Here is a 12830-nt window from a genome sequence, read left to right as displayed (position 1 = left end):
GTTCCGGATTTGCAGGGAGGAGTCGGTACACGGAAATCGAAATCCTGTTTGTCTAGCTTGCTGCACTGACATATGGAAAAGCAGGTTTATGCTTTGTGTAAATAAAAGACGGAAGAAGCTGTTGGAGGGAATCCTGCTTAGCAGGGCGGGGTGGAGACCGTGAAGGGAATAATAAAAGAATGGCAGTGTTAGCAAGCAGGGACTAAAAAGATGAGGTCACTTTCCTATTTGCAAAACTAGCATTAGCAAAACTACCGAGCCAGCTGGTGGAGTACCAGAGAGGAAATGGATTTTAAACATCCAGTAGCCTAACAAGCTACTTGGAATGTGCAACCAGCTCCCTGCAAAAAATTCAACCGCTCTGGAAGTTTTAAAAATATCCAGCTAGGCATCCCATCATCTCGGAGATTTATGACGCTTGCAATGAAACAAGAGTGGAAAAACTAGTCATTTTTTTCCTCATCAGGCTTAACAGAATAATAGAACAGAATAAGAGTTGGAAGGGATCCTTGGAGGTCTTCTAGCTCAACCCCCTGCACCATTCCAGGCAAGTGACTGTCCAGTCTCTTCTTCCAGAGGGAAGAAGCCCACAACTTCCAGTGTTGGAGCATTCACAGCTTCTGGAGGCAAGTTGTTCCACTGATTAATTGTTCTCACTGTCAGGAAATTTCTTCTTAGTTCTAGGTTGTTTCTCTCCTTGATTAGTTTCCATCCATTGCTTCCTGACCTACTTACAGGTGCTTTGGAGAGTAGCTTTTCCCCCTCTTTTTTGTGGCAACCCCTAAGATATTGGAACACTGCTATCACATCATCCTTAGTCCCTTTTTCCATTAAACTAGACATACCCAATTCCAGCATTATATATTTTAGCCTCCAGTCCCCTAATCATCTTTGTTGCTCTTCTCTGCACTCTTTCTAGAGTCTCCACATCTTTTTTACATTGTGGCAACCAAAACTAAATGCAGTATTCCAAGTGTGGCCTTACCAAGGCGTTATAAAGTGGTACAGATAATCCTCAACTTACAATAATTCGTTTAGTGAAGGTTCAAAGTTACAAAGGCACTAGTGGGGGGTTGCAGGTGGTACGCCCCGATACAGACGTACCGGATCCTGCCCAGAGCACCGGGTACCGTTCCGGTAAGGTGCTCCTTACCTGTGATTTAAGCCTTTGGCGCTTCCGTGCATGGCGCATATGGTGCCTGCGTGATGCTCCGCCGAGCAGCTGGTGCATTGTGGAGACTTGCGGAAGCGTCGCAGGCAAGTACAATGTGTCTGCGCGCACCGTGTAAGTCCATGTGAGTGACGCCGGGGCCGTTCCAACCCTACCGGTTGGAATGGAATCCGGAACCCACCACTGAAAGGCACTGAAAAAAGTAGCTTATGACCAGTTTTCACACTTACGACTATTGTAGCATCCTCATGGTCATGTGATCAAAATTCAGATGCTTGGCAATTGACTCATATTGCAATATTGAGTCCCAGGGTCACATGATTCCCTCCTGCAACCTTCTGACAAACACAGCCTCTAGGGAAGCCACTTAGCAACAATTTGACTAATTAAAGAACTACAGTGATTCACTTAAAACCTGTGAAATCTGCAAGAAAGGTTGTAAAATGGGGCAAACTCGCTTAACAAATTTTTCACTTAGCAACAGAAATTTTGGTCTCCATTGTGGTCGTACGTCGAGGACTACCTGTACTAACACTGCACCTGATCTTGATTCTATATTCTATTAATAAATCTCACCCTTCTTCCTGGCCAAGGCAATCACTTCTGCGGCACTTTTGCTCATCACTTTGGTGATGTACAAGGGGCAGTTGGTTTGGTTGGCAATGGTTATAGCCCGGTTCACAGCTTCGGCCTCCACCTATCAGGCAAGAAGAGAGAAGGACAAAGAAGCAGAGATCAATCAATCAATCAATCAAACCATCAATAAATCTTTACTACAGTCACAGACCAGCAAATAAAAGCATAATAATAATAATAACAACAACAATAATAATAATAATTCTGTACAAATGGACAAAATACTGGCGCATAATACACCAGACATCACACTGGTTGAGAAAAATAAGGTTACAATCATAGACATCGCAATACCAGGTGACAGCAGGGTCGACAAAAAGGAATATGAAAAAATCGCGAAATACTCCGGACTTAAAAATCGAAATTCAACGACTATGGCACAAACCAGCAGTGGTAATTCCAGTGGTAATTGGCACACTGGGTGCTATTCCAAAAGCACTGGAATTACATTTAAAACAGTTAAAAATTGACAAAATCACCATCAGTCAAATGCAAAAAGCCGCACCGCTTCGATCTGCACGCATATTACGAAAATACGTTACGACGTCCTAGGCCCTTGCGTGGGGTCCGACTAGTAACCAATGCCAAATCCGGCGAAACAACTGGCTGCTGTGATACAATTGTATAATAATAATAATAATAATAATAATAATAATAATAATAATAATAACAACAACAACAACAACAACAACAACAATAATAAAAATTCTTCTTCACTGGAAATTGTGCCAAAAGTTTGGATTTGAATACAGCAAAAACCACTGGGACCATCAGGTTCAGAAGGTTTTAGAGAATGAGAAAGTTAAAATCTTGTGGGACTTCAGAATTCAGACTGACAGGCACTTGGCCCACAACACACTTGACGTAACAATAGTTGAAAAGAAAAAAGAATGGTTCATTGACATTGCAATACCTAGAGATGCACGAATTGAAGATAAACAGCAAGAAAATATCACAAAGTACCGGGACTTGCAAATTGAAGTTGAGCGACTATGGAAAAAGAAATTGTGTGTTGTCCCGATTGTAATTGGAGCCCTTGGAGCAATACCTAAAGGACTACTTCGCTATTTGGAAATTTTAAATTTATCAGACTTGAACATTCTTATTTTACAAAAAACCACCCTACTTGGAACAGCTTATATCCTCCGACGTTACTTTAACAGTTCCTAGGTCCTTGGTTAGGACTCAAGCTGTTGAGCTACCAACCAGCCCCAAAGGCTGTGAATCTCACCAAAGATTAACCACATAATAATAATTAACAGTGATACCCATTGTCATTGGGGCACTTGGCACCATGTCCAAGAATTTTACAAGATACATCCACAAATTGCAGCCTCCTGCAATAACACCAGCGGAACTGCAAAAAACTGTGCTATTCGGAACATCTTATATTTTAAGAAAGTATTTGGTTGATATCTAGGACACTGGCAGCAAACCGTATCAGCCATTAGCGCCAGTCACTGGTATTTGTAATGCATCTTTGAATGTTCAGTTGGCTGAGTTTCATGTTTAATGAATAAAGTATATAATAATAATAGTAAATCATATTTTTACATAATGACCAGTGGATTAATTTAGCAACTCGGTCGTGTCTAGCTTTGTAATCAGTTTGTGCGATTTTGCTGCATTCATATATTAAATGAGAAACAGTTTCAACTATGTTATTGCAAAGTCGGCAGTTTAGGTTGTCAATGGATTTTTGTATCTTCCCTTTCATGGCATTTGTTTGTAGTGCTTGTTCTTAAGCAGCCAGTATTAAACGTTCCCGTTTCTTTCTTGATAGTTCCCATCTTAAGTCATGTCCGTGTCAAGTTGTCATCACATTTTCCTTCAATGTTTTTCAAGTGCTGTCCATGCAAAGCTTTGGTTTTCCATCTATTTAATCTGTCATCCAGCTGTTTTTCCTTATATTCTGCCTTTGTTGCTGTTGTTTTTATGCTGTTCTCCGTTTTCACAGCCTGCAGCAATTTTTCTGTATTTTGGTTCACATAATCATTCAAACTTCGTTTTTCTTCTTCTACAGTTTGATGGACTTGCAATAGCCCCTGGCCCCCTATTTTTCTTGACAGGTACAACCTGTCGATGTCACTTCATGGATGTAAAGTGTGGTACATATTCAAAAGTTTGCATGTTTTCCAGTCCAAGTTTTCCAGTTCAGCCAAAGTCCAGTTGATGATTCCAGCTGAGTATCCACCATTAGCGCCAGTCAATATTTGTAATGCATTTTTGAATGTTCAGTTCACTGAGTTTCATGTTTAATGAATGTTAGGGATATAATTCTAACGGTTGTGTTGGCAATATAGAAATCATGTAACAATGTTGTACCTTTTGCTTTAAATCATACTGTAAAATGTGATTGGTTGCTGTTTTCCTCAATCGGCCATAAGAGGGAGCCAGAATGACTGTTAGCTCTGTTTATTAGATGCTGGGCTGATCTGGAAGTGCCGTGAGCTATTGTAAGTTCTGCAACTAGCCAGCCCTGATTACTGGACTGATTATAGGTTACTGGACTATGTTATGTGGTGTATCCCTTAACTGAAAGACATTGATGACTGACTGTCTTATCCGTGTATGACTTGGACTGTTTGATGGATTCTGATACCTCTATTTCCACGAAAGTAAAAGCCTATTTAAACTGCAGTGTCTCTGTATGCTGGTTTGTGTGTTCTCCAACACAACTCTCACAATGCTTCGCTGAACGTACTCGCTCTCCCAACGGGGACTTACTTAACACTGGTTATGGGCCCAGAGTATACCAGATGTAGCTAAAGGAGAGTTGGTGTTGATACGCAATACCGCGTACAGACAGCTGTTTATTTAGTGATTGTTACCATCCTGGAAAAGATGGCGAGCGACCCATCAACAAGCCTGCCTATGATAACCCGGTTAGATGGAACAATTTGTGTTTCTTGGTCTATGAAATGCAGTCTACTCCTGCGTAGGGAAGGTTTATGGGATGCTGTACAGAATCCACTGGATGTAACTGCTTGGAATCCAGGTAACGACGATGATGCCAAGAAGGTAGCAGATTTTCAGCGATGCCAACGAACATTGTGTATAATTGGTCTAACACTGAATGACCAACAATTAATACATATTAAAGCATATAATAATAGTAAAAGAAAATAGAAGTCAGACAGAATAATATCTTGTGATTGGTGGTTGATTAACGATGGTCAGTTAAAGCAGAGATCCATCTCAGTAGCATCTCTGAATGTTCCCCAACTTTCACAGGCTTTGTTTGCAAAATTGAAATCAAATGAATGGACAGAGAGAGCAGTTACACTGATTCTCAGTCACTGGTGGGATTGAACCAAGATTTGGCATATTGAACTGGTAAGAACGGATGCTCTACTTGATATCTGCCAAAGGGCTGAGGCCATTTGCTGGAATGAATCTGTCTCTGTGCTCCAACTGCATACAAATTCTACATTGTAGAACCAAGCAGCCTTCTGCGTTTCTAAAATAAATACAGTCTGAAACCTGTACAATTGAGCCATTCTTTTTAGCCAGCCAAACTGCCACAAAAGGTTCCAGGTCACCACCCTAATTTTTGCCGCAAAGCAAAGTAGGATGGGATTAGTCCTTGGATGAGAGGCTACCAGAAGATCACAAAGATAGACTCACTTTTTGGGTGCGGGGTGGCGGGTGGAACTAGTGTGGAAGAAGACTGGTCAACCATTTCCATTCTGTTGTCAAGAAATGTACAGGGTTGTCCCAAAGGAGCTTTTTTTGAGAGACAGCTGGTCATTGTAAGGAGTATAAACCCTTCCATTCCTGTTGTGGCAGCAGATTCGGACAGTGAGGAGGTTGGGGAGGAACATGGGCCAGTCCTGGAGTCTGGGGAAGGCTCTGAGGAGGGCTCTGTGTCAGAGACAGAGATGGGGCCAGGGCTGTCTGACAGTTATCAGCTGCCTTCGGAGTCAGACATCAGTGACGAACAGCTGGAGTCAGACATCAGTGAGGCAGACGAACAGCTGGAGCCTGTTCCCAGTGTGCGCATGCACAGAGTTGCCCGACAATGGGAAGAGCTAAAAAACAGGGGTCGACTTGGGATAAGGCCACAGGTGGATGATGAATGGTCCTTCCAGAGGAAATAGAAGAGCAGCAAAAGGGGAGTGGAGTTTGCAGGAGACAATTAGTTCGCTTAATTGGTTCGGGACTCTACGATACTCCTTGCCGAGATTTGCAGCTATCAGGCTGGCAGCTCTCCAAACCAGATAAGGTCTGTGACTGTAAATCCCCCCCTTGAAAGACTTTGAAATACCAGTCACATGAACCCACCCATAGCTACGCCTACCCAGCACCTACCCAGGTTTTGTGGCTCCCAGTGTTTTCTGTGGAAAACGTCTCTCTCTCTCTCTCTCTCTCTCACTCTCTCTCTCTCCCCCCTATCTATCTATCTATCTATCTATCTATCTATCTATCTATCTATCTATCTATCTATCTATCTATCTATTTCACTCTCTCATTTCAAGCCAGACGTGGAGTGACTGGAAGGGGAGGGTGAGGGGCAGGGGCAGCCAGTGGTGGGTTCAGCTGAGGGAGCCACAGCAGGGGAACAAAAGAGTTGCCGCATGCAACTCCGGAGCCGCGGGTTGCCAACACCCATCCTTGACTTACAGCAGCTCCTATAGTGACTGTTCGAAGTTAAAAGGGCACTGAAAAAGGTAACTTGTTACCATTTTTCACGTTTACCACCGTTACCAAACCAGAGCTTCTGGGGGCTGGGGAGGGCAGAAATGAGCAAAAAATGGGCCATTTTTTGCCCCACCCAGCCCCCAGCAGCACTCTATAAGCCTCGATAAGACTATGCATACGGGCCCATTTTCGTGAAAAACAGGCCTTTTCTTGCTCGTTTTTGGCCCCCTTACCCTCCCAAGGCTGCAAGGCCCCAAAGCCTATTCATGCCTTTTTTTTTTAAAATAAAACAGGCCCCTTTTCGTGAAAAACAAGCCATTTTTGGGAGGTTTGCAGAGTGCAAAAACTTTTTCTTTTTCCTTTCGGAAAGCTCTTTAGTTGGAGTGATTGATGAGAATTAGATTGATCAAGTGCTGTTCCAGCAGAAACAAGTCTTAGGTGCTGCAGATTGTCAGCGATTTCCTTCTCCAGCACATGGATAAACACACCTAGAAACATCTACCTACCTACCTACTCTCTTCTCCCTACCTACCTACTGTATTTCTCTCTCTCTCTCTCTCTCTCTCTCTCTCTCTCTAGCTACCTACCTACCTAGTCTCTCTCTCCCTAACTACTGTATTTCTCTCTCTATCCCTTTATCTACCTACCTACCTACTCTCTCTCCCCCTACCTAATTACTGTATTTCTCTCTCTATCCCTCTACCTTCCTACATCCTCTCTCTCTCCCTACCTCCCTACTGTATTTCTCTCTCTCTCTAACCCTTTATCTACCTACCTACCTACCTACCTACCTAACTACTCTCTCTCTCCCTACCTACTATATTTCTCTTTCTCTCCCTCTCTATCCCTGTAATGTCTTGTTTAGCAACATAAATTTAGGGCACAATTGTGGTCGTAACTACCTATATTTCTGCATTTCTCTAAATCCTTTTCCAAACCAATTTCTGACCCATCCTATGGCAGGGCGTTCCATAGCCAGCTGCTTTATTATTATTATTATTATTATTATTATTATTATTATTATTATTATTATTATTATTATTATTATTATAGCTCATCTGTTCTGAATTTTCCACTCCTAAATTTTTATTCTGGTCTGCTTGTTCACTTCACTCGGGCATAACTTTGGGAACTTCTTCTTTACTTGCCCTTCATTATTTTTAAATCACAAACCTTCTGCGGCCTGGCACTAATTACCACTTGCGGAAAGAACCCAAGTCCCATGGGCAAAGGGCACATTAAATGCTGCTTGCAGTCTTTTCCATGGGAGTGGGAAAACACGGCTATAAAATGTCACCTTTCAAGTTTTTGTGGCAGTCCCAGCCCGGGTGAACTTAGTCACAATTCTAGTATTGCCAAAAAAGCAAAAGAAAAGAATTTAACCCCCTGGTACCAAGACTTTTGTTCGCCCAAATTTCTTGGAATTTAAAGACTGTTGCAGGAGTCCTTCTTCCAATTTTATCCCCCAAATAACTCAATAACATTGCTTGGAATGAAGAGGTGTAATGGGCTCAAAAATCATCTAGTGCAGGGCTGTCGATACAAGGTACTTAGATCTGGCCCATGGGGCCACCCTGGAAACAGAGAAGGACTGGCCCATGGTGCCTCTGCCAGCAAAAACAGCCCTCCCAAGTTCTGTTTTTGCTGGCAGAGGCTGCAGGAGGATTCCCCCAGCCCTGCCCGGGCCACCACAGGTGCCCCTGAGACAAATGACATTCAGCTGGCCACGCCTACCTGCCCCCCCTCCCCAGGTCAAATGCAACTCTGATGCGGCTCTCAATGAAATCAAGTTTGACATTCCTGGTCTAGTGAGTCCTAATCCACTGGTTAATTGTTGTCACTGTTATGAATTTTCTCCTTCATTACAGGGGCAGTGGGGAGTCCAGCTCTATTCTGAATTGAACAGAATCCATCTGAGAACCTGTTCACCACAGCCTGAATTTCAGTGATGCAAAGTTAAGAGGGTCAATTTAGGAGCAATGCAAAAAAAAAAAAAGCATATGAACTCTGCAACAATAGTTTTTTGTTTTTTAATCAGTCCTTCCCAACTTATTCCCCAAAAACTATCAAGGCAAATAGGAAGCTTGTTAAGGAGAGATCAAACCTAGAATGAAGGAGAAACTTCCTGATAGTGAGAACAATTAACCAATGGAATGGCTTGTCTTCAGAAGCTGCCGGGGTTCCATCGCTGGAGTGTTTTAAGAAGAGATTGGATAATCATTTGTCTGAACTGGTGTAGGGTTTCCTGCCTAAGCAGGGGGTTGGACCAGAAGACCTTCAAGGTCCCTTCTAACTCTTTTATTCTGTAATGCTTAATTTCTTGGGGAAATAAGAAATATGAGGAGCCTAACGCGGTGGCTCAGTGGCTAAGACACTGAGCTTGAAAGGTCGGCAGTTCGGCGGTTCGAATCCCTAGTGCCACGTAACGGAGTGAGCTCCCATTACTTGTCCCAGCTTCTGCCAACCTAGCAGTTTGAAAGCATGTAAAAATGCAAGTAGAAAAATAGGAACCCCCTTTGGTGGGAAGGTAACAGCATTCTGTGCGCCTTCGGCATTTAGCCACGCCGGCCACGTGACCACGGAGAGTCTTCGGACAGCGCTGGCTCTTCGGCTTTGAAACAGAGATGAGCACCGCCCCCTACAGTCGGGAACGACTAGCACATATGTGCAAGGGGAACCTTTACCTATTTTCCTCCATCTCAGCAGGGCTTTCTGCTTTCCATCTCCTTCCTCCCCCCTGGCCTCCAACTCAAATTTTTGACCAGTTTTTTTCAGTACAGGTAAGTCCTTGACTTACGACAACTGAGTCCTAGATTTGCATTGCTAAGCAAGACGGTTGCTCAGTGAGTTTCATCCCATTCTATGACCTTTCTTGCCACAGTTGTTAAGTGACTCCCTGCAGCGGTTAACTTAGTAATGTGGCTGTTCATCTGGCTCCCCCATTGATTTTGTTAGTCAGAAGGTTGCAAAAGGGGATCATGTGACCCCGGTCATAAATATGAATCGCTTGCCAGGCATCTGAATTTTGATCAAGTAACCATGAGGATGCTGCAACAGCCATGTGAAAAATGATCAGACGTTTCTTTTTCAGTGCCTTTGCAACTTTGCATGGTCACTTAACCAAAGAAGGCTACCTCTATGGCTTCTCTCCCATTCACATTCAACCTTCTGGGATGCTTCCTTCCTCCGTCTCCTGGCAGAAGAGTCTGGGTTTGTCACTGGACACTGCCAGTGCTCCATCCTTTAGAACTGTGATGGCAAGCTTATGGCACACGTTCCAGAGGTGGCATACAAAGCCCGCTCTGTGGGCATATGCATCATCGCCAACTGCTCTTCCACGTTCTCACCTGGTCCGGCTTGCATATGCACAGTGCCCAGGTGCCCTCTCGCAGAGCAACACAACACCAGGTTAGCCTGCTTTAGAAGCTCTTTCAAGGCAACACCCACATGGCACTTACACCAGGTCCATGGCTTCTTAGCAGTGGTGAAAACCTCTGAAGTCTGCTACCGCTTTGGTGAGTCTGCTACCGAGCACGTGCTTTGCGCCCGCATGCCCAACTGAGGTATGTCCACGCACTACTAAAAAAGGAACATTTTGAAGCCTTCCGAGTGTGCAAAGGTAAGTAGAACAGCGAGGGAAGGAATCTGCTGTGCCACGTGATTTAGACTAGGTAGAAAGCAGGAAATTTTGACAATTCTAAACTAATATAAATCACGCATCACAGCTGATCGTCAGAAATACCAGTACGCCTGAACCGTTAGCATTTTTTACTATCGGTTTGAGCGAACTGGTAGCATTTCACCCCTGCTTCTTAGCCTATGTAGATCAGTATTAAATAGGAACAAACTGTTCTGTTCCAGATATGGAATGTTCTTCCTCTGGAACTTAGTGGTTTATGTCCTTAGTTGCTACTATTTACAAGGTCCAGCAGCAGCAACATTTCCAGATTTCACATTAAATTCTTTTCCAATCTTGTTTTTGAAATACAGAAAATCAAAACATCTACACTCAGGAGTTATTCAACCATCTTTCAGAGCGTTCTTCTCCTCCTTCTTGGACATAAAACGACCTTCTGAAATTCTCCATCTGTCACCAAAGAAATTGGATTACTCTTCTGCATGTCTCCAAGGGAAGGGAATCCATCCAAGAACTGTTTGAGGGCCAGAAGAACCAAGTTTCCTTTGGGTTAGAAAATATGGAAGTGGCTGTGGGAAAGGCTTATACGGTGAAAAAGTGAATCTAGCACTAAATAAGTGAAAGAATACTTTACTCATTTATTTTTGAAAGAGTTCTATTGTGAAAGAGTTTCTAATGTTAATTTTCTTTTAACACATTCAGTGATACCTTGTAGGGGGGAAAAAATTACTTGCTCAGCACTATTAAAAACCTCAAATATGCAAGAGTTTTACCCACAAACCTTGTGCATATAAAATACAAGGGAGTTTTCTATCTAGAGACCACTAAATAGAGAATACAAATACTTGAATTGAGGATGCAATGCTTCATCAGTGCTGCTGGCTCTCTGAAATGCAATTAAAACCAAGGAACAAGCTAAACATTTTATAATGCACTCACTTCTTCAGGCCTGCTCAGAACATGTCCTTCAGGGCCAGTGATCCCCAGTTCCAAGATCCTTTGCTGCTCCTAAGGAATAGGAAAAAGAGCACAGATCAAACTTATTTTACTATCAATCAATCCATGGAACAGAAGTTGCCTTCAGAAGTTGTGGGAGCTTCATCACTGGAGAGAATGGGCTGCCATTGGTCAAAAACAGTGTAGGGTTCCCTGAAGGCTCCGGAGGACTAAAAACGGCCCTACGAGCAAACTGGAAGTGACACGCCCTGACAAATGGCTCCGCGTGCCACCTGTGGCACGTGTGCCATAGGTTGGCCGTTCAGGAGCTCGACTAACAAGAAATAAATGATATAGTAACAGCAATAGCAGTTAGACTTATATACCGCTTCATAGGGCTTTCAACCCTCTCTAAGCGGTTTACAGAGTCAGCATATCGCCCCCACAGTCTGGGTTCTCATTTCACCCACCTCGGAAGGATGGAAGGCTGAGTCAACCTTGAGCCGGTGAGATTAGAACCGCTGAACTGCAGATAACAGTCATCTGAAGTGGCCTGCAGTACTGCACCCTAACCATTGCACCACCTCGGCTCAAACATGAGCAAGTACATAGGACTAATGCAAGAATACAAACATGGGATGCTTGCACTTTTTAATCCCAGTAAGGAAGTCCCAACTGGAGAACATCTTGGTTAGGTTAAAAGAGGGTTGGTTGTGCGCTCTGTGATTCGGAATATTGTTAATCATAATCTTAGCGTGTTGTGTGGACCGGACCATCCCATTAAACTATCTTATGGTTTCCTCGTTTGGGGTGAAAAGTTTGTCACTAGGGCAATTGTAGTCTGCCATCTAGGGTTGAGCATGGTATATGAACCCTGCCTAGAAATTGGCCAAGTTGACAGAAGACCTTCTACTAGAGTGGAGCTAGAGGACCTAGTTCAGAATTCTTGGAAAATCTAGCTTCCACTAGTAACAGATTAACAGAGTTGGAAGGGACCTTGTAGGTCATCTAGTACAACCCACCCTGTTTTTTGTCCTCTGGAACCTTAAGGGAAGCCTCCGGAAGGCCCCTGAAGGCTCCAGAGGGCTTAAACCAGCCCTACGAGCAAACCGGAAGTCTATTCCCAAACTTCTGGTTTGCCCGTAGGGCCATTTTTTTGCGCTCCAGAGGCTTCAGGGAAGTTCCTGAAGCCTCCGAAGGGCCTCCGGGGGGACGGGGAGGCTGTTTTCGCCTTCCCGAGGCTCCTATAAAGCTTCTGGAGCCTGGGGAGGGTGAAAAAAGCATGCAAAAAATGGGAGAGAGCGCCTGTCATGCACGCATGCACACCGGGGGATGGAGTGTCACGCATTGCATTATGGGTGTGGCATGCCTGTGCACGACCCCCTGCGCTCCCCCACCTGTGGCACACGAGCCAAAAAAGGTTTGCCATCGCTGGTCTAACTGTCCGCTCTGCCATTTCTCACGAAGTTTACAATTTATTGTAATATTCGTTTAAAGTCAGTTTACTTTTAATTACACACGAGGCAACCGGCAACCATGGGGTCATTGTCTGAGATATTTCCTTACCTAAAGGCTGAACCAGAACGACCACAGGCAGACAAAAAAGCAGCAGGAGGGGAAGCTTCTGGCTTCCTGCCGGCTTCCCCACTGACTTTCCTTGTAGGAAGCTGGCAGGGAGCTCTGGAAAGGACAGTCGCGTGACTGCAACGTGGCAGCACTGAAGCAGCCATAGCTTTGCCAAATTTCAATCGCACGTAAGTCATAGATCCTGGATTTCAGAAGCATTATGTAAAGTTAGCTCATTTGAGG

General features: G+C 43.9%; 1 protein-coding gene across 1 annotated transcript in view; it reads right to left on the bottom strand.

Moving 5' to 3' along the window:
• The window catches only part of DPYSL2 (dihydropyrimidinase like 2), a 67187-nt gene that overhangs the window by 18514 nt on the left and 35843 nt on the right, over window positions 1–12830 (bottom strand). Inside the window, exons 7-8 of the mRNA XM_032229582.1 lie at window positions 11025–11093; window positions 1748–1868 (exon numbers count right to left, since the gene is read on the bottom strand). Of these exons, the coding sequence (XP_032085473.1) occupies window positions 1748–1868; window positions 11025–11093 (190 nt within the window). The remainder of the gene's footprint in view (window positions 1–1747; window positions 1869–11024; window positions 11094–12830) is intronic.

Source organism: Thamnophis elegans, chromosome 13 (assembly GCF_009769535.1).
Source record: "Thamnophis elegans isolate rThaEle1 chromosome 13, rThaEle1.pri, whole genome shotgun sequence".
NCBI classification, from domain to species: Eukaryota; Metazoa; Chordata; class Lepidosauria; order Squamata; family Colubridae; genus Thamnophis; species Thamnophis elegans.
The sequence above is the reverse complement of the archived record's forward strand: the minus strand, read 5'-3'. Positions and strand labels throughout refer to the sequence as shown.